The sequence below is a fragment of the Epinephelus moara genome, chromosome 15 (assembly GCF_006386435.1).
Source record: "Epinephelus moara isolate mb chromosome 15, YSFRI_EMoa_1.0, whole genome shotgun sequence".
In the NCBI taxonomy this organism is placed as follows: Eukaryota; Metazoa; Chordata; class Actinopteri; order Perciformes; family Serranidae; genus Epinephelus; species Epinephelus moara.
In genome coordinates this window covers 16,495,978-16,517,765 of record NC_065520.1, presented here as the reverse complement: position 1 = coordinate 16,517,765, position 21,788 = coordinate 16,495,978, and the positions used below count along the sequence as shown (strand labels likewise).

Below are 21,788 nucleotides of genomic sequence, written 5' to 3'. Positions count from 1 at the left end.
GGCTACAGTTTGATGAAAGCTGTGAAGTTGTAGCACGTATGGTTGATTTGTTATGAATTTTCAAAGTTTTGAACTTTAGACGCTTGCTGTAGCGCCACCATCAGGACTATTGGCTTGAGTTTACAGCTGAGGATATCTGGCATGAGACTGGACCTTTGTGCAAAGTTTGGTGAGTTTTCACCCATTGGAAGTATGATTTCCTCGGAAGAAGAAAGAAGAAGAATACCTAGGATTACAATAGTGTCCTGGCCATAGACTGTAAAAATCCATAGGATAACTGAATATAAACAAAACCCAGGATCATGACAGGTAGTGAATGAAACGCAATTGTTTTGTACCAGACATCGCTCTGTTTCTTGCTGGGGTAGTGGTTGTTTTTTACCGAGAAATTGCTGCGTTTCCAGCCAGAATATTAGCATGATAAGCGTTTGTTTAGAACTGAGACATCGCTGTGTTTCCAGCTAGGATAGTAGCACAGAAAGTGGTTGTGTTTTACAGAGACATTGCCGCGTTTCTTGTCTGTATTGTGCCCTCAAAACTGGGTATTTTAAGCCAAAACAGGATCTTTTCCTTACCAATTCAAGTGCTTAAACGTAACCACACATTAACAGCAGCACTGTTGAAATGTTTCAGTGTCTCCGCTACCTAATAATGTGCAAATGTAATGTATCTGTGGTTTGCAGAATTGTGCACTTTTATCTTTCTGGCAATCAGAACGACAGAAAGACATCGGTACCTTGTACACCTGAAGGCTTTAACCAGAATAATCTGTCTAAATAAGATATAACAGGGCAGACATTATGAAACAGGGAGTTTGTGTGCAGACATTAGTGCTGGGAAAAGTCTGAATCCTGGGACACAAACTGCAGCGTAATCCAACAACATGTTATCCGTTTCTCCTCCACTGGCAGAGCCTCACCTGAAACATCATTTTGTCGGTTATAAATAGCCAATATAATCACAAAAACTGGCGTCACACACATTTGCACAGTTTGTGCTCTTGGCTCGCCGTTTCTTGCACTGGCTAATCCTAAATTGCTTGCCGCCGATGCCAGATTGCTTGCCAGAGTTCAAAGATGTGTGTTGAGGGAAGACGGAGGGAGGGAGAGATCGCCGGTCCTGAAGTGAACAGGAAAAGAGGGGGATGTTTTTACCGCACACACTGCCTCTGCTACTGTTCACTTAACCTGCGAGACAAATCAAATCACGTCTGACACAAAAGGTCAAACACTTGGAATTAAAGAGGTTTATTTCAAGCATGAAATTATGACTCTCATGAATGATGGCTGCCAGAAAACTTGGCTTATAGTGTTGATTTTTAAGTTCAATTATCTTTAATGATTTTGCAGTGTGACATAAAATTAAATCAGAGTGCAGGAGATCGCAGTCTAAACCTGTGAAAACAATAAAGCTCAGGTAATTGCTTTTTTATCTGACACTGAGGATACATTATTTCCTCTCACTTTCTCTGCTGGAGTGGCTTTAGTTTTAGCAGAAATAAAAGGATATGAATTGAATAGCTCTTTAAAATCTTGGATGGAGAGGATGGTGAAGAGATAGAATGAATCAGAAACACTATATGTGGGTTACATATAGAATGAAGGAGACCAGAAATGCAAAGTTTGAGTGCTTAAGAAAGAACATACTTAATAGACTTAATCCACTTTCTAAAATAAAAAGTAAATGAGAACAAAATAAAGTTGCATTTGAGGAAAGAACTGCCTGGTTTCGCTGGATTATTAAAATAACTTCCTTATAAAGAAGCCTTTATAAAGGCTTTTGTTTGGTATGCATTTTTTATTTCTCCTAGCTATTTGGGATCAGTAGGACTTGACAAGTATGAAAAACAATTCCCAGTGTCCTCAAATGAGACGATAATAAGGTCTAAATGTCTTCAAACGAGTACTTCCTAATTAACAGCGTCTTATTGATTTATTGAGCCTACTGGGCTTGAGCATTTGAACGGATGTAGCATTTCGGACAGCAAGTGGTAACTGGTTCTAGAGGTAGGGAGCACGGAAGGAAAAGGCTCTGCTGCCAGCTGATTTGTGAGTTTTGGGAACCGTGAGGTAAGAGGGAGGTTGTTTTTGGGGCCAAGAATGAGCAATTCGGTTTTTATTGGGGTTTAGTTTTAAGAAGTTATGTGACATCCAATTTGTGACAGCAAGTAGATTAGATTCAAGGTTAGTGATTTGTGAATGATCATTTGGAGTGAGCTGTATGTAAATTTGAGTATCATCCGCGTAACAGTGAAACTGAATGCCATAGCGGGAATGGGTCCGAGAGGGAGCATGTATAGGGAAAAAAGCAGAGGACTAAGAACAGAACCCTGTGGAACACCAAAGTCGACTGTCGAATAATCTGACAGAGAGGTTTTATTTGAGACACACTGAGTTCTGTTAGCTAAGTAAGAGGTGAACCAAGAATTTGTTGCTGTATCAAACTACAAACGTTATTAATCATAAATAAACAAGTTTCAACCATAAACATGATCAGGTTTTGGACGTTGTCCACTTTTGTGTCGGGATTGGCTGCAGACTGACTTGGCAGAGATTGCTGCCATCTTGTTTTTACATGGATAAGTGTATTGTGGTCTTAGTACCACTAGATGGCACAAAAAGTGTCCAGGAACGAGGACAACAGGTCGAAGTTAAGTAAAATGAAGTATAAGGTCAAGAAAACCCAAAATGTGATGTCCTTATATGAGGACACAGGGTCTCAGGAGGATATGTCAATAGGACAATTGGCAGTTTTACATGATTGACTGAAGGAGATATAACGTGTCTGTCTCTCTGTCAGTGCTGGCTGAAGACTGGACTCGTGTTCACACCGAGGATGAGCTCTTCAGGAGCTTGTTTGGGGGCTACAGCAAGTGGACGCGGCCGGCACGAAACATCACCGATGTGGTTATCGTCAAGTTCGGGCTCTCGATCGCACAGCTGATAGATGTGGTGGGAACACACACACACACACACACACACGAAACTCTTGGCTTTTGTAACATTTTGCAGTTTGTAAGTGATCACCCCAGCATGGAAGAGTTTAATAATAACAATTTGATCCCTCTCTTGTTGTCAATTTTTGGCGTCAAAACAGGACGAGAAAAATCAGATGATGACGACCAACGTGTGGCTGAAACAGGTATGGACGAAACTGACCTGTGATTGTGTGAGTGTAATCAGTACAGTGACTGAAGGTGAAAGCAGTGACCCGACCAAACAACTGGACAAATTTGATTTGTCATTTCCAATCTGGACTCCATTTCCCCATACTTTTGTGCCACAAGAAGAAAACAGTACACTGGGAATAATACTGGACACAGGCAGCAAAAACAAGCCACCTGACACTGAAACAGGGAAAACACACAGACGACTGATCACAAAGACAGGAACACACAGTGGCAGGAAGTAAAACAAGTCATGACAAATGAGGAGCTTGACTTTCAAAATAAAACAGGGAACACACTAAAAGCAAAACCTAAGCTCAGACACATGGGATATAAGAGTCCAGGTTGAAGAAGTTACTAAAGGTATCCTCCAAGTTACAAAGCTGATCGCAGATCCTTTGTACTGATATTTCAATTTGGCTCGTCTTGTATGAAAACGATGAAACTGAAAGTGGCTTTAAACAAGATTTTTGTCTTTAAAACTGTGTGTGTGTTGGCAGGAATGGACTGACTACAAGCTGCAGTGGAGTCCGTCCGACTTCGACAACGTGACGTCCATCAGAGTCCCTTCTGAGCTCATCTGGGTGCCCGACATTGTGCTGTACAACAAGTAAAAAACATGTCTTTACACTTATAGATATGAACTAAAATGCAACTAAAGTACTGAAGTAAAGGCCACTCTTTATTCTAAGGTGATCCTATTTGTAAGTTGTGTTTCTCGTCCCCTAAAAGCTGTTTATTGTCATTTTCCCGATGTAAATTCTATCTCCTCCACACACACACACACATCCAAGGACACATTTCAAACAGACTCGACTTTGAATCTGTGTAGGTGGAGCTGGAAATTATCTGTAGTGATCAATTACCCGCTTGATCCATAACAATGTCCTCATCCGCCGAGAGCCTACGAGGAGGCGAAGGTCACTTCCATGGAGCCAAACATCTTGATGATACCACAGCATTTCTGCATATTCCTGCATACCAATTGGTGATACATGCAAATTATCCTGTTGAATAAATGACCCTGATTGCGTCTGTGCAGCGACGTTGCATCACCCGGTTTTAAGTCAAAGTCTGGTTTCCTCCCCTCAGGGCCCCGAGGAAGTGTTAATCCTTAAATTTGTCTGGATGGAGACGAAACTTTCTCCTCCTTCAGCATTTGTGTAAATGAGCTTGCATCATGAATACAGCGTCGTTAACATTCAGTGATTAATTATTAAGCGCTGCCTGTGTGAAGGGGGCATGGCTCCAGGTTTATTGATTTGAGTTTAAAACATAGTGAGACAGAAACTTGGGAGCTTTGCTGAACAAAAAACGACTGAAAAATCATCCCTTATTATCCAGATAATACGTCAGTGTTGGTGTCCTTTATCTTTCTTATCAGTTTTCAATATTTTCTTGCCTTTTTCCTCCCCTCATCTTCTTTTTTTTCCAGTGCAGATGGAGAGTTTGCCGTCACCCACATGACCAAGGCCCATCTCTTTCACACTGGTCGTATCCGCTGGGTGCCACCAGCTATCTACAAGTCCTCCTGCTCCATTGACGTCACCTTCTTCCCCTTCGACCAGCAGAGCTGCAAGATGAAGTTTGGCTCCTGGACGTACGACCGCGCCAAGATCGACCTGGAGCCCTTTGAGAACACGGTGGACCTGAAGGTTCCTTTTGATTTTGAGTTTGTGCCATTTCGCCACAATTGGCGCCTCCATTCTCATGTGATTTGCCAGCTCTGCCTCTTTACCTCCTGTTATCTACGCTTCACACATGCACTTTGTCAGTGTTTTGTCTGCAGAAGTATGCCAGCTAAACACTGTGGAGGCTTACTTTTTAATTAACAGTGTGTTGCTGTTGCATTGCAGCATTAACTTCTGGAGAAAACAAAATGCATAAATTAGTTTTTCAGGAGACGAAACACTAATCCTGGAGAGATTTCTCAGGTTGAAAGTGCTGAGGTTTTCTTAATGATGTTCTGACTTTCATAGCAAAGAAGTTCAATTTAAGTTATTCTGATGAAGCAGTTTTAGCAACATGTTGCTTTGCACCTAACAAAAATCTAACTTCCAGGATTACTGGGAGAGCGGAGAGTGGGCAATTGTCAACGCCGTGGGCACCTACAACACCAAGAAGTATGACTGCTGCCACGAGATCTACCCCGACATCACCTACTACTTTGTCATCCGCCGCCTCCCGTTGTTCTACACCATCAACCTCATAATCCCCTGCCTCCTCATCTCCTGCCTCACCGTCCTGGTCTTCTACCTCCCGTCAGACTGCGGTGAGAAGATCACCCTGTGCATCTCCGTGCTGCTGTCGCTCACCGTCTTCCTGCTGCTCATCACCGAGATCATCCCGTCCACGTCGCTGGTCATACCACTGATCGGGGAGTATCTGCTCTTCACTATGATTTTCGTCACGCTGTCCATCGTCATCACCGTGTTTGTGCTGAACGTGCACCACCGCTCGTCAGCGACTCACACCATGCCTCGATGGGTTCGGAGGCTTTTCCTGTCGGCGGTGCCACGCTGGCTGTGCATGAAGCGACCAGAACATGGTGTCAGGCCTGTAAGGTGAGAAGACGGCCATGTTTACTGCATGAAAACACTACAAATGCATGGTGCTTCTCAAAGTCAAGGTGGGACGGGTCCTTTCTGGGGTAGGCAAGACTCTTTCTAAGCATTTGGTGTACACACATTGGAACAGGTTAGCAAGGTTCCGCCTTCAATTCCGGCAAAAATTGTGGGTACTTCATGCCTGTTGAGGATACACACATGCATCCTTTAAAATTCTCCGAAGGAACGACTTGGTCCTTTGTAGAATTTGAAAGATCCTTGACATTGAAACAGTCCTTTGACGAGACTTGATGACGTGGCCTCCTTGAAATTCAACCATTTAAGGATCCTTGCTTGACTTTGAGAAGCACCAGAGTCCAAATCAACCCCCTTGCCAAAATGATGGACACGTGGGCAAATTCACAAAAGGATTAAGTGACTTTTGCAACCACTAAACTGCATCAAATAAGATGAAAAGAAACTGTAATTCTTGACGCATGCGCAAACACTGAAAAGCACATAACTGTGTTGCCAAGCAAATAGAATCTCGGTGCTCCTGAGCTGTCCATTCTATGCAAGTGAGCCCCACTGCAAAAACAGTCCAAGTCACAAACATCAGCACCGATAGCCAAAAACAGTTACAGTGAAATTATTAGCATCTTCAGAGAGCTAGCGCACCAACACACTGGAAAATCAAACCCCAAATACGGCTTCACTCTGTCACGTTTTGCCTAAAGTTTTGAGAAATGCCTTTGCAACTCGTTGGTCAGGACCTGTAGCTCAGTCTAAGAGTACTTTGCCGTTTTGATAATTGCAATTGGCATTTATTATTTTATATGTGGGTGCTATCAACACTTTCAGAACGTATAAAGGCCCGAACATACTCGGGTGTACTATTAGAGGAGCGGACTCCACGCGGAGTCCGTTCCACGTACGTTCCGCCCGAAAATGTTCGGGCCTTAACTGTAATTAAGCTAGGGATTGCGTTGTGGGAACTGTGGGTGCTCCCATATTTCGTCATATTTGGACATTCAAAGAATGACATGGAATAAAAGTAGCACTCTAAATTATAAACAGGACATCAGGCTGGACTGCAGACTGCATATAGAGATGAACTACATGACAACTTCCGGAAAAGTGAAGCCAAAACATCGTGATCGCACCCTGGTGGCTGGCTGCAGTATAGGTTATAAAAATTCATCTTCGATGTTAGCGGAAGAAGCTTGGGCCGAACTAAAAACTAAGAGTACACATCAAATAAACTTTCCCCCAAGATGGTTTCTGTCATTTTAGGTCGTTCTTGTGATGCTGATAGTTGTTTAAATGTTCATTTTTCTGTTAGGTTTGGTTTTAATTAGTTATTTGATGCTATAAAAAGGGGGTTTGACGTCATGGTTGAGCTCCAAGTGCCAATTGATGTACTTCAGATTGGTCAGACGGGTTTATGGGTGGGAATTTGAGCAGACTCTGGCTCCAAATTACATCACCAGTGCAAGATACCAGCAGCTGTATGGTAGATATATTTTGGCTTCATTTTTGTGCAGTGGGAGGGAATAGAGACACATCCTACATCTTTATAAACAGCCTATGGTGTGGACACATGTTCTTTTCTTTGTTTCTACTTTCAAAAAGCCAAAAATCAAGCTTTGTTTATCCCATTTTACCTGTTCAAACACATCAAATGTTATTTTGTGGACTGGATTCTTACATAGTAGGAGACAAGTCTTGAATCTGTTTCCTGATTTAAAGCTGCATCCACGGTTTTGTCCACTTAGGGGCAGCAGAAACAAGCTGTAAACACAACACTGACACATCATAACCTCTAAGTTTACATGGTGAACTTGACAGGCATGGAGCAACATTTGAATTCATCTGGAGTCCAGTTTTCACTCTTTCACTAAAGGGCTGATGAGCTGATGGATGGCAGGTGTGTGTAGCTGGGAGCCAGAAGCCAGGAGAAAAGCCCGCTGATATGACATGCTCACTGTTGTTGTCCCCAAACGCACAGGCGGCGCCACCTGACTGATAAACTCCTCCCTGTCCGGACTCCAGGCCCCTCCCACAGCTCATCCACCTGGCTCACCCAGGAGTCTGACATCGATCTCCACGGTTACCAGGATGAGAACGGTTGCCACAGCAGCCACCAGCTCAACTCCTTGGATACCGGAGATGTAATCCACTACTGCGACCTTCACGGTTACATAAACGCAGATCATTTGGGGAGGTTTGGGGTGAGAGTAGCTGGTCGGCCGAGGATTTCTCCCCTGTCTCCTCCTTTCCCTCCATCTCTCGGTTACATCCTCCTCCCACAGAGAGACTCCTCACTCAGCCTGGCTTGGGACACCCCTTCTGTGGATTCAAACCTGTCGGCCTCTGTTCTGTCTCCTGCGGTGGTGTCGGCGCTGGAGGGGGTGACCTACATCGCAGAGCATCTCCGAGCCGAGGATGCAGACTTCTCAGTGAGTGCTGACGCCTTTTTGTTTTTTGATGACAGGAAGTGATTTGTTTTTACTCCTGTCTAACGTCTCATCTTGTTTCTTGTCTTTTTCTGTTCCTGCAGGTGAAGGAGGACTGGAAGTATGTCGCCATGGTTGTAGACCGGATCTTCCTGTGGATGTTCATTATCGTATGTCTGCTGGGGACAGTCGGACTCTTCCTGCCTCCGTGGCTCTCTGGGATGTTTTAAAACCAAACTGGGAATTAAAAAGAATGAATAACACAGTTGAAATTGATAATTAAATAACTTGTGTCTATGCGAATATAAAGAGATCAAAGTGTTACAATAACTTTCTTAAGAAGAACGAGAACATTTTCAGCCTGATTTCTCCTCACTGAGAAATTTCATAGTCAATTAATCTGCCTATTTGCTTGGTAATGCCTCAAGCGATTAACTGATTAGCAAAATTGTTGCTAATCTTTCCAGCTCCAGAACAAAATCTTTGAAATGCATAAGAGGTAATTAAAGCTGATTGAGAAATTAGCTACCGCTACTTTCAAATGAGTGGATTAAAACATCCTGTGTGTTGTCTTACTCTGTGTGTCTTTTAATTTCAGAAGAATACAGAGTTTCTAAATGAATTTGCTTTGCCTCTTGTGACATTATCTTGCTAACAGGTGATGTCAAAGCCAATCAGCCAATATTCACTGAGGACAAAATGGAGTGATAAACTGGAAAGTTGTGTAGAAGCCTGAAAAGGAAAACGTATATGATGTAACTAATCTTTGTGTCACGAAAGCAAGTGAGAGGATTTTCATGCCCACTGTTCTTTCTATTGTCCATTGTCATTGTGTCGGGTAAGTTTGATTTATTTTTTTCTTCTTAATATCTGCTTCTCTGGTTGGCAGTTTTTTTCTTTTGTAAGTAAGTAAGTAAGTAAGTGAAAAGGGAGTTGCAGTAATTGCGAAGGGAAAAAATGAAGCCATGAATCATATGTTCTAAGTCAGAGGCTGACAATAATGGTCGGATTTTTGTAATGGTCCTGAGTTGAAAAAAGCAGGATTGAACCATTTTATTAACATGTTGTTCAAGTTTCAATTTAGGGTCAAATATAACGTCAAGATTCCTGGCGTTAGTTTTGACATAGGGGGCAAGTGGGCCAATATGCTGAAAGATGCCTTTAGCAGTATTTTCGGGGCCAAAAATGAGAAGCTCAGTTTTGTCAGAATTTAGTTGAAGACAGCTGATAGACATCCAGTCCTTTATCGCAGGTCAATGATAGGATATACAACCAAAGCGACTGATTATCTGGCCCAAAGGAAGCATATACAAAGAGAAGAGAATGGGACCAAGGATTGAGCCCTGGGGTGCCCCATGTAACAGCGGAGTGGACAAGGACACAAAGTTACCTATGGAGACAGAGAAACTTATATTTGACAAATGTGACATAAAGCATTCTAGGGCTTTCCCTGAGATACCAACATTTGTATTTAGTCGATTGATTTTGTGGTATTGGCGGCAAAATGGAGTTGGAGGTGGAAGCCATGCATTTAAGGGTAAGGGCACTGGAGATGGAGCAGGGAACCGCTGTAGCTGCCAGTCCATCAACTCCTCACCAGTCAACCCTAGTCTCAGAGAAAGTTTTGATGTGAGTTGGCACATAGCACTAGACCTACCTTTCAGAGAATCTGAGGTAGAGCCATTTTTCAATGCATTTGAACTCATCGCTGCTACACTGCATTGGCCTAAGAGTGTGTGGCCTCTTTTGCGGCAGTGCACATTCGTGGGAAAAGCTTAAGTAGTGTGTACTTCTTTGACAACTGAGAAAAGCCTAAATTATTACACTGTGGAAGCCACCGTCCTCTGCTCTTATGAATTAGTGCCAGAATTGTTATCCATCTAAATGAACAGAAATACACGTCCCTCTCTGCTGCCACAGTGCAGGCGGATGAATTTGCTTTAATGCACAGAAATGTCGCAAACTAGTTCCAACTGACCGTAAGGTTAAATCTCCAAAAACTTGCCATGAGCAAGGACACCTCATCGCTGCCTGCCCCACTTTGAAAAGAAAAGAGCAATTCAGAAATTCAGAATGCTGTCTCCAATGGATCTGATTCTAACCAAACCACCCTCCATGCAAAATGGGAATTTGGCAGAAACAGAAAAGCACAAGATTTATGAAGATATCAGACCATTTTTACTCAAAGTTATGTTTCATTCTGAAGGATACTGGAGGGAGTAAGAAGCCCTTTTTGTTTGGCATTGCAATATTCTCTTCTCTTTTTTTATTTTTGCAAGTTTACTGCAAGTCAGTTTATGTTAGAGACTTTTGTCTTTTGTTTGGGGCTGATAACTCTGACGTCTACAAAACTGATAACTTTGTTTTCATAATTACTGCGTAGCTGGCCTTTCCTGAGAGTAGGAAGAGCGAGGAGTCACACTGCATGTCATGTCGAGGTTCATTACACAATACAGTCAAATAAGAAGCTTCAAAGAGTCCACAGACCAGTGGGTGAAATCATAATGGCTTCATTCATTATTTTTCATACAGTTCAGATTATACCATAACTGATTTGATGTTAAGTTAGCCTGCATAATCGGCACTGAATGCTTTTAGCATTCTGAGCTAGCACAGGCTGTTTTCATGCACTCTTTGTGAGTTATCCTGTGAAAAGAAGTGCACCCAGTCTCGTATATATATATCCCATGTAATCATGAACCATTAATTTGTGTATAGCCTGTGTTTTGGGAAGGTTGCAGTCATGAGACCAAGACGGAATAAGGAAGGAAGGTTGGGATGGTCAATGGGTCACAAAACATAGGACTTTCCCCAGGAGACGTGGTGTTTACCGGTGTTCAGAACCGTGTGAGTCATTTTAAGCAACCCGTGCTCATCGTGACTCGTCACATATCACCGCTTGGTCAGTGCCGTTTAGGTCTACATATTACTGTACATGCTAGGTATCCTCCTGCTTTTGTTGTTGACATTCCGCGATGGCATGTTTATGCTGTGCAGCACAACCACGTGGTTAGGTTTAGAAAAAAACATCATTGTTGGAAGCGAACACCCGCCTCCTGGATGAAAGTCCCACACTCGTTGGACCTATCCACTTCCCCTTCCAGCCGCCCTATGGGGACTTTCCTGCTCCTTTTATTATGTCGTTACCAGAAGGGCTTCAAACTAACTCCAACCAGCGGCGTATCATACCACGGCAACAGGTGCCATCCAGCTTTGTTATAACTGACACCGCCTGTCTGTGAATCATACGTTTGGCGTTAGCATCTGACACCAAAGTCACTGACAAAGTGGCGGTATTTAACGACTTTGGAATGAGAATTGGCTCTTTTAAGGTACGTCTGCACCATGTTTCTTTTCTTAAATCTAACCACAGTAACTGTACTTACCTAGCAACTTAGCTTTAAGTAGGTAACTTTACGTTAAGTATGCAATGTCACACGTAGAGCACAAAACACAAATTTGTAGGCCATCATACAAATTGTCATATGAGGATACACTGGCTAGCTAGCGTCAATGGACGTGACGGACGTGATGCGAAATACGCATTGAGAACTTCTGGGGACATATGACGTCGAGCATGTACCAGCTGAAGTTCATTCATCAATTCAGCAATTTCACGCACCTATGACGCAAGTCAACGCAAAATATGCTAGCAGTCAAACTAATTCAATCATAAAAAGTTACGCCAACTTTGTAATATTAATTCGTTCAACATCTATCAAGTTTTTAGTGAGAAGTGAACCAAAAGTGAATTTAAGTGGGATTTTATGATGTTTAAGGACCCAAAGTGGACAAAGTAATGTCATAAAAGAGGGATCATTAAACATTTGATACATGACACACAAATGTGAGTCATAAGATTATCCAATATCTTGCATTACTAATAGGCGTTATATCCGGAGAACAGGACGAGGATCTATCTAAAGTGTGGTTTATAGATGATAAGATAAGTAACATAAGTCAGTGCCTTGTTGAAGGTTCGTTCACATCCAGCAAAAACAAGAAACCTCTATGAAGACAGGATGTGATACAAACACACAAACACACACACACACACACACATGGACATGCTGTTTTCAATATCACTTTTTGTAAGGATTATTAAGGGAGGAAAACAATATTTTTGTGATGGTCCAATAAACAGAACTATAAAGGGTTTCAGTGGAAGAGGAAGCGATAAAATAAAACCAGAACACAGAGTCAGTTTCTTTTTTTACTGCTCGTCATCTGACTCATCCTGTGTGGTACTCCAAAGTTTATATGGTGACCATGTCCAAAGTGCAATTTCTTTCTGAGAAAAAACCCAAAATTTAAAAAAGAAGTGAAGGAAATCAAAAGTGCACCATGCATACTGTAACCAGTATTTTGGTTGCTGAATGCTTCTCTTGTCACCAGCATGTAATGTTTGCTCATTATCTCAGTGACATTTGTCGTAATTCATCAAGATACTCGTGACCACAAATGCACGTTGTTCTTTGTGACTGCAGGCACTGTGTATAGTTTGAACCAATGTTATCACATGCTGAGCATCAAAAGACGTACCCAGGATTGCCCCCCCCCCCTTTGCTGCATGTCTCTCCCTCTCCCTCTCCCTCTCCCTCGCTCTCTCCCCCTTTCACACTTCACTATCCTATCAATTAAAGGCAAAAAATGCCCTAAAAATATCTTTAAAAAGTGGGTATTTTTTTAACAAGAACTCGGGACATGTCCAGTTTTGACTGGAACAAGGGGAGGCTGGGAGGTCAGAGCACTCCTAGCCATGTTTGACGCAACAAAAGTGGGTATTTTTTGTGTTTGGGACATGTCCAGGTGGGTTTGTCGTGACAAAAGATGTATTTTTAAACGAGTTTGAGACACTTCCAGACAAAATTGTCGCGACAAAAGCTGGTATTTTTTTGAACAAGAGGTCGGGACATGTCCGGCTGTGTTTGTAGCAACAAAACCAGGCTTTTTTTTTAATGAGAGGTCGGGACATTTCAAGCTATGTTTGTGGCAAACAAGTATTCAAGACATGTTCAACCGTGTTTGTAGAGTTAAAAGTGGGTATTTTTTTTTTACGAGCGTTTGGGACATGTCCAGGTGTGTTTGTGGCAATGAAAGCCAATATTTTTGAATGATAATTCAGGACTTTCCAGCCGTAATTGTAGTGACAAAAGAGAGTATTTTTTAACGAGAGGTTGGGACATGTCTTGTCGTGTATGTAGCGACAAAAGTGGGTATTTTTAAGTTAAGAGTTTGGGACATTTTCAGCTGTGTTGGTAGCAAAAAAATTCTTTTTTTAAGAAGAGGTCGGGACATTTCAAGCTATGTTTGTGGCGACATAAGTATCTCTTTTTTCTAACAAGAATTCAAGACATGTTCAACCGTGTTTGTAGAGTCAAAAGTGGGTATTTTGTTTTTACGAGCGTTTGGGACATGTCCAGGTGTGTTTGTGGCAACAAAAGCCAATGTTTTTGAATGATAATTCAGGACTTTCCAGCAGTGTTTGTAGCAACAAAACCGGGCTTTTTTAAATGAGAGGTAAGGATATTTCAACTTTTGTTTGTGGTGGCAAAAGTGTTTTTTTTAAACAAGAATTTGGGACATAGCAGGCCGCATTTGTAGCGACAAAAATGGGTATTTTCTAATGGGGGGTTGGGTCATTTCAAGCTATGTTTTCTTTTTCTTTTTTTTAAACAAAACACAAAAAAACAGGACATATCCAGCCGTGTTTGTAGAGTCAAAAGTGAGTATTTTTTAGGTCAGAGGTCAGGACATTTCCATGGTCATGTTTGTAGCAACAAAAGTGGATATTTTTAATGAGGGTTTGGGAGATGTCCAGCAGTGTTTAGAGAGTCATTAAGTTTAAATGCTCCATTATGGGTGTGTCTATTTTTGTGCAGCATTATGTGATAACTTATATGGCCGATAAAGCTGATTTGGATTTGCTATAAATCAATATCAGAATCTCTATAATTGTGTCTTTATTAAATACTGATAGTTATTAAAGCAATAGCTATTTAAAGTTGCTACATTAGGTCATCAGAGCCACCAAAAAGTTCAAACAGGCTGTCTTTGTATTCATGCTTTTGATCTACAGTAAAAAAAATCCTGTTTTTGAAAGTTACATAGCTTTAATTAAAAGGTTAACTGTTTTTCCAACCTAACCCAAACCATCCCAGATTCTTGCTTCTCCATGACTATTTTCCCAGAATGAGACAAGTTTCCCAGTAAGCCAAATCCTTTTTTCATGGGATGAAGGATGGTGGCAGCCCTTTGAAGGTTTGTGCACATCCAGTTTCATAAACTGAAAGGACAGCAACATTTTGTCACGTCTGCAACAAACTGGAGGGCAGTTGGTGCATTTTTGTAAAGACAAATAGCAACCAAGCCTCTATGCAACTATTCACCATTTTTAGAGTCCCACAACTTCAATATGGAGACCCTCTGACTATCACTCACAGTTCATTCAGGTTTGAAACCTACAGCATGTAAGGACATTTCTGGCTCTTTCTTTTTTGTGGCCTATCAGCTCTTGTACATGTCGAAATATTTCCGTTTTCACAGGAAATGTACAGTTTCTGCTCATTAGATGCATACAGTCTTTTTCAAAATAAAGTTATGTCGATAAAACAACTCCTATTGTTTTGTTTATTTCTTTATGCAACAAAAGCATGTGATTAGGTTTAAAAAAACATCATGTTTGGCTCAACACTGAGTGCGTTTACATAGACATGAATAACCTGTTCATGATCGGGTTTTTGGAGTGTCCCATTTATGTGTTTGAGCATGTAAACATCATATTCCATTCATGACAAACCCAGATATGCTAGCTGGAGTGGGGTGTTTTCACATGTAGTCCTTCTTGAAAAAACTGAACTCAGTCCTCTTAAAGTGGACCAAAAAGTGGACCAACAGAAAAAGGACTCAGTTACGATACGATATGATACGATGCAATGCGATGCGATGCGATATGATGCGATGCGATACGATAAGATATGATATGATACTGTGTGATACGATACGGTGCGATACGATACGATATGGTGCGATACGATACGGTGCGATGTGATGCGATATGATATGATATAATATGCTATGATACGATACGATATGATATAATATGGTATGATACGATACGATGCGATAGGATACGATGCGATACAATGCGATAGGATACGATGTAATTTACTGTCTCATAGGGAATTCAGTTCATTTCAAAGAGGACTCAGTTCTCTTTCTGGCCAACTTTAACTCTGATGGGGCCTTAGTCCTCTTTCTGTTCACACTATAGCCTATATATATAATATATATTGACCTTTGTGTTTCTGTATGCTGTTGACTGTTGCTGTTTGATGTTTTCGACATTCCACATCTGGAGACGTGCAGTATCTTTTGCGGACCAAACTACTCCTAGTCCCGCATCCAATGCAAGTGTTACAGGCCGACGTGGTTTCGTCTGTTTTTTCAAGCGTCCCGGTGCAATTTTAGTGATCTAGAGGGCTAAATACAATGGCAAAGAGAGGCATAGGTTGAGTTAACTGGACCGCAGACTTGAAGCGAACCGAACTCAGACCACCCCCTGAAGTGGTCTAAGTTCTCTTGGAGTTGTCACATATGCGCAAAAGATGCTAAGTCACCACTCTGAGTTGGTTTAGAGGGCTGAAAACTACCTGTCCCTAGACCTTTGCACAAAAGACCTTAGCAACCAAAGCGAGGTAGAAGATATGCTTTCTATGATTGTATACGCCCAGAAGTACAATCTTTTCCTCCTCTTACCTTTCTAAGTAGCTAGCTAATCTCTGCGCAACTACACTAAAGAAAATCTTCCCTTCTACATTCAAGAGAGAATCATCCGGAACTGGCTAAGGTCCACAGACTCCTTCTCCTTAGGAATGAGGACACCCCCTGCCCTACGCCATGCTCTTGGTATAATTTGCTTCTCCCAAACTATTCTTAGCTGTTTCCATAAAAATTTAAGGGTATCAGGCGCACTTTTATAAACCCGGTAGGGGACTCCATTAGGCCCTGGGGCCGAAGAAGCCTTTGCACGCCTGACCACCTCCTGAACTTCCTTCCACCTAGGTGGTCTGACATCCATCTCATGCTCTATCCCTTCTAATGGAGGGATATCGGGTGGGAAACCTACTATCCTATTCTTCTCTAAATCTGAATATGTATTTCTCAAATATTCTTCAACCTCTAGCCTTTCTGCTTTGAGCTGCCCTCCCTTTTCCTGGCTGAACAATCCTTTAACAAACTTAAAAGGGTCCCTGAAAAAACCTGTCCTTACATGTTCCTTCTTCCTCCTCTTTTTCCTGAGATGCTCTGCCCTTCTAAGAACTGCTAGCCTGCTTCTCAACTCCTCTTGCAACACCTTAATTCCCTCCCTTTCTTCTTCTGTAGCCTTTCTCCACACCTTTCTTAACTGTCTCCTTTCCTTGACTAGCTCCTCTATTTCTCTTTGCCGCCTAGATTTACCTGACTGTACCCTCTCACTCCTCTTTCTCTCATGCAACCCAAACCTCTCTACACCATATGAGTAAATTATATCTCCCATCTTTTCTAACCTTTCTATTGCATTTCCTCTAAGCCTACTTAAGATTACTGACAAATCTCTATTAACTATCTCCCATTCTTTACTGTCATTTGCCCTAGGCCATCTAACTCTAACCTTTTGCTCCATGGTTCTCTCTCTGACTGGCACACTGGCCTCATTGTCACCTGCATCCTCTCTTACCACCCCCTCCTCCTCCTCCTCAGTGGCAGCGTTACTGATATCCTGCGAACTGTGGTTTTCTACCTGCCGCTGGACTTCATCCGACTGACTCGACTGATCGTGAGACGATAACAGGCATCACAAGTGTGAGTCCAAGCAAGCAAACAGTCCCCATGGAAACTTTAACCGCTGTAAAATCTCTTTAGGCACAGTAAATGAGTTAACATTTTTCCTTAATTGCGGAAACATTTTAAGGGGTTCTGTGCAACTGTGTAAGTCCTTCAGCAGAAATTAAGCCTTAAGTGTCATACTTAAGGAGAAAACTGGAGGTATTTTGTGCAACTGGTCCAAGGATGTATACAGGGAATATGATTAACCTGATTTCTCTGTGTTCAGAGTATTTTGGCAGTATCTGACAACTTCGCAATGAGAACGGGTTTTAAAAGTATATATTTAGGTGAGGAAAAGTTTGTGGGAAAGATAAGTCATACTCAACAATTCGTTGCATATCCCTATAGCATGCAATAACTGCATTGTTTTTTTTATGTGCGGTTTTATTTTGGGGGCTGTTCCCCTTTGTTCTCTTCTTCAGTGAGTGAAATACATTATTAATAAGTCTAAAACCTTCCACTTCTTCCCCCTGATGAATTCTCTGGCTTTGCTGGCAGTATGCTTTGGGTTGTTGACTTGCTGTAAGGTGAAGTGCCTTGCTATGAGTTTTGAGGTATTCCTTTGTACATGGGCAGGCAACAAGTTTTGGCAGACTTCTGAATTTGTTCTGCTGCTGCCAGCCATCATCAGTCAGTTCCAGTAGCAGCCCTGCAAGTCATTATGTGACCTCCACCATGCTTAATGGATGAGCTAGTGTGCTTTGGTTTTATCTGTCCATAAAACTTGATATCCAGAACATGTCTGGCTCATCCGCATATTTGCCAAATCTACTTCCTGTTGTTCAGTGCAACAGTGGTCTCTTTCTTTTTAAGGCCATGTCAGATTTCTGTGTTTGGTATTCCTAATGTGTGTGCAATGACAGTGTGTGCAAGTGATTGCTGTTGGTTTTATCTTTCAGACCACAACTAAAACCAGGACTACACATTCACAGCTTGCTTATAGCTTTTTTCGTCTTTATGGTTTTGGAGATCTTCTTCACATGTCTATCAAACTGTTCTGGCCTCCTCTAGTCTTTCATTCTGTATCTTGATATTACAATTTCAAGTGAGTCCCTTTTTCTAATAGGGAAACTCATTGAAACAGTTTTTTTTTTTTCAAATTTAATACAAGGTGACGATGTCGTAACCATTGATGTATGTCACCTAAGTGTGCATTTAAGATCTCTGCAGCTTTATGAGGTGACTTAGCCGGTGCATATATGACCGTGTCATCTGCGTAAAGCTGCCAAACAGCATCTGGGCAGCTTGCAGGTAGGTCAATTATAAGTAGACTGAAAAGCAGTGGGCCAAGGATTGAACCTTGGGGAACACCCCATACTGTTGTTTAAAAGAGATGATATTGAGAAACACACCCACAGCAGTTTATGAGGGCACTGTCTCTCAAACACGTGTTTACATAAAAATCTGCAGCTCAGAGGATATGTACAGTAAGACCAATAAAATAAATTGAAAAAAGTGAGTAAATGACAGGAAATAAACACACCAGACTTCCAACAGACACAAAGTGTATTTATTCAAAATGGAATCATCACATATATCTGCTTTTTCAGGTAGGCGTTATTACAGTATACGGTGTATGTTATGTTGTCCTGTAAAGCACATTGTAACTATGTTTTGAACAGTACTCTACAAATAAAGATTACTATAATGTTAATATTATATTCATGCAGATTCTTCCATTCCTTTGCTCCTGTCTTTTACGGTTTAGCGTAAAGCATTTCTTTTCTTTTAGTGTACATGGAGCTGAAAGAAAACACAGCGTCGGTGAGGACGCTGGGGAGAAAAGGGAAGAGCTGGAAGAAAAACGAATCCATTGCAGAGGCCAACACGTATCTGTGCTTGGGCTGACTGGATGTGATGGCGTGCAGCAAGGCATCAATGACCATGTCGGGGTTCTTGAACCCCGTCCTGCATGTGGACATGAAGTACTCGCTGGCCAGATCGATGTATTGGCGGTTGAAGATTTGCTTTTTTTCGTCGTCCAACTTCTTCCAAATATCCAAACCTGATTTCATCCTCAGGATGTTGGTGGCTTGGCCAAAATTACCCGGCTGGATGATGCTGACCTTAAAGTGGAAAAACAATAAAAATGGGTTTTATCACTGTCAATGTACGTCCACTAAAAGTGTGCCACTGACAGGCTCAGATTGTGATTATAAGTGTCTGACATCATTATGGAAAGGATCCCTACGATGCAGTGATGATTGCTGGGTAATATGGATGTTAATGTTATCCAGTGTCAAGTCTCTAAACATGTGACGAGACCATATGTGCACTAGGGCCTGTCATGGGGCCCATCGCAACCACCTTACGCCACTGAACACGAACACTGAACACGAACTGAACTGGGCAGAGATGACAACCTGGTCTGACTCTGAAGTCGTCGAAATCTGGCGCTTGGGCAGTGACGTGTCCCCTGCTTCCCCCCCTGAAATTTATGGCTATGATTTTAAGCAACTTTGGGTTTGTTTTTGGGCGGCGTCAGACACTGATGAAAAAGCTGTCCTTAAATGTCGGCCTGATACGTGGCCGGTTGCCGTTGTTGATTAATGGCGCTAAGCGACGTCACGCACTCAGGGTACTTTGCATGTTGTATCTTGACGTGGAAAGTCCGTGACCAAACGTCGATATGTGACGAGGTCGGAGTGAGAATGTATTGGAAATTTCTAGCCCAGATAAACAAGTTTTCCACCTCTGGACAGATCCAGGCTCGCGTTTGACTGTTCCTGTCTTTATGCTAAGCTAAGCTAACTGGCTGCTTCATAGAGTGGTATCAATATTCTCATTGAGCTCCCAACAAAAAACAAATACATGTCAAATTAATACTAATAATTTGGTCAAAAACAGATTAAGTAAAATCAACAGTTGACAGACTAACAAAGACACGCATTGTACAGTGAATAATTCAAAAGCTATTTCACTTCATCAATGGTTTCTTTTTACAGAGTGAAAATGAGCCTGCAAACTTCCCACAGGCAACATATCTTCTCCACCACAGACTCCCCACAATGTTACCCCTCAATGCTTCAAAATGTGTCACAGGATTTGTGTGTGGTTTGGCAACATTACTGTACCTTCACACCAAAACTGGCCATTTCAACCCGTAGGCAGTCTGCGAACGCCTCCAGGCCTCTCTTTGACACGCTGTAAGCTCCCATGTTCAGGCAGTTGAAGAAGGCAAAGATGCTCGACATGTAAACCATCCGGCCTGAAACACATAGAAACGTTTTAACATCTCACAGCACGACAATGAGAATGTGAGGCTACAGTGAAGTGTTTTGAGCTAACCTTTGGTGGCACGAACTAAAGGTAGAAATGCAAAAGAGGTCCTGATGGCGCCGAACAGGTTGATGTCGAGCATGGCGTGGTAATCTTCGATAGTGCTCCATTCGATCTCGGCCCAGTCGGTGATGCCAGCGTTGTTCACAACTGCCCACAACCCTGACAACATAAAAAAAGTTATTCTCCAAGAGACGATTTAAAGAGTTGAGTATTTATTTAAACAATTATATTTGTGCAACCACACTGGAACCGTTGAGTATGCATCTGATGTTATCATCTTGTTCTAAGACCCCTTCAGAGGCAATTGCATGACGCTAAACTCTTCAGAGATCAAGCAAGAAACCAAACTGGGATTTACAGTCAAGATGATGTGATACTTATGAAGACAAGTTTAAGCTTCTTAAGTTTTTGAAATACTAAGTAAGGATATTTTCTTATTGCCTTCGTATCTCAAAATAAGGAATAAATATACTAATGGTAACTCATGCAAGTAAGTCTAAATTTTGAGTTAGCCTAAGGTTGATGAGCTTGGAAATAATCAAAATACTGATGGTGAATCAAAAGTATGAAGTTTCTCATTACTTATCAGCACTATGACTTAATGTCTCATAATTGCAACTACAAGGAAAAGAAGGGCTTTAGGTCAAATTTTGAAACTGTAAAGTAAAAAAATGATCAAATACTTGTCAAATTTATGAAATTCAGATAAACATAACTTTAACATATTATCAGAAATTATTTTGCAATACATACTGTAGCTTCAGTTCCCATTAAAGCTGCACACAAGAGAAACTAGGTCATTTTTTACAGCGTGCTAAACTCTCACCCTTCTCTGGCAGGTTCTCCTGGACCGTCCTCTTCGCCTGCTGCACATCTTCATCTCTGGTGACATCCAGCTTGAGGATTTTCAGATTACTGGAGCTCTGTCTGGCCAGACTCTGGGCACCAGCTCCTTCTGGAGACAAACACCCGGCAAAGACCACAAACCCTTTGTGGTCCAAAGAACGAGCCAGCTGATATCCGAAGCCACTGTCGCAGCCAGTTATCAGCACAGCGTAGCCGTAACCGTCCTGTACATGGCTGCTGCGGTGGCGGGAAACCAGCTTGGCAAGGAAGAAGAGGAGCAGGACGGACATGGGGACGATGCCGATGATTTGGCCGATGATGAAAATCGTGTTCATGCTGGTTGGAGCGTCTGTGAACCACAGTGTCTGAGGAGCGTCTGATAGCACTGCCTTGATCCCTATTCATAACACAGTGACAGTTCACTGCAAGGGCTGTTTTTATTTCTCCAGATAGACAATTTGTTCAGGTCTTCATGTGACTTAAAAGACACCACTGTTGTCCTGGATGCTCTTACATTTCCGGTTCATAATTGTTTCCCAACTGTCTACATCATTATGAAACCAGAACAACACACCCTGAGGATGATTCATGTTCACCCCTGCCACTTAAAAAGAGCCAAACATA

At 42.0% G+C, this 21,788-nt stretch overlaps 2 protein-coding genes across 2 annotated transcripts in view; one reads left to right on the top strand and one right to left on the bottom strand.

Moving 5' to 3' along the window:
• Window positions 1-8,410, top strand: part of LOC126401835 (neuronal acetylcholine receptor subunit alpha-2-like) — a 10,791-nt gene extending 2,381 nt beyond the window's left edge. Inside the window, exons 2-8 of the mRNA XM_050063352.1 lie at window positions 2,800-2,951; window positions 3,097-3,141; window positions 3,667-3,776; window positions 4,602-4,821; window positions 5,228-5,730; window positions 7,721-8,171; window positions 8,273-8,410. Of these exons, the coding sequence (XP_049919309.1) occupies window positions 2,800-2,951; window positions 3,097-3,141; window positions 3,667-3,776; window positions 4,602-4,821; window positions 5,228-5,730; window positions 7,721-8,171; window positions 8,273-8,398 (1,607 nt within the window). The 3' untranslated portion in view covers window positions 8,399-8,410. The remainder of the gene's footprint in view (window positions 1-2,799; window positions 2,952-3,096; window positions 3,142-3,666; window positions 3,777-4,601; window positions 4,822-5,227; window positions 5,731-7,720; window positions 8,172-8,272) is intronic.
• Window positions 8,411-18,720: 10,310 nt separating this feature from the next.
• zgc:113142 (uncharacterized protein LOC503524 homolog) lies at window positions 18,721-21,528 on the bottom strand. The gene is made up of 4 exons (XM_050063510.1): window positions 21,145-21,528; window positions 20,325-20,477; window positions 20,111-20,244; window positions 18,721-19,102 (listed from the first exon to the last, which is right to left on the bottom strand). The coding sequence occupies exons 1-4, from the start codon at window positions 21,497-21,499 to the stop codon at window positions 18,734-18,736; spliced, it is 1,011 nt and encodes a 336-aa protein (XP_049919467.1). The 5' UTR covers window positions 21,500-21,528; the 3' UTR covers window positions 18,721-18,733.
• Window positions 21,529-21,788: the final 260 nt, after the last annotated feature.

Coding starts and splice junctions, on each gene's coding strand:
- zgc:113142 (XM_050063510.1), bottom strand. CDS start 21,499: ATGAACACGATTTTCATCATCGGCCAAATCATCGGCATCGTCCCCATG. Junction 20,478..21,144: donor GGAGAACCTGCCAGAGAAGG/GTGAGAGTTTAG, acceptor TTATGTTGTCAG/GGTTGTGGGCAGTTGTGAAC. Junction 20,245..20,324: donor TTTAGTTCGTGCCACCAAAG/GTTAGCTCAAAA, acceptor TATGTGTTTCAG/GCCGGATGGTTTACATGTCG.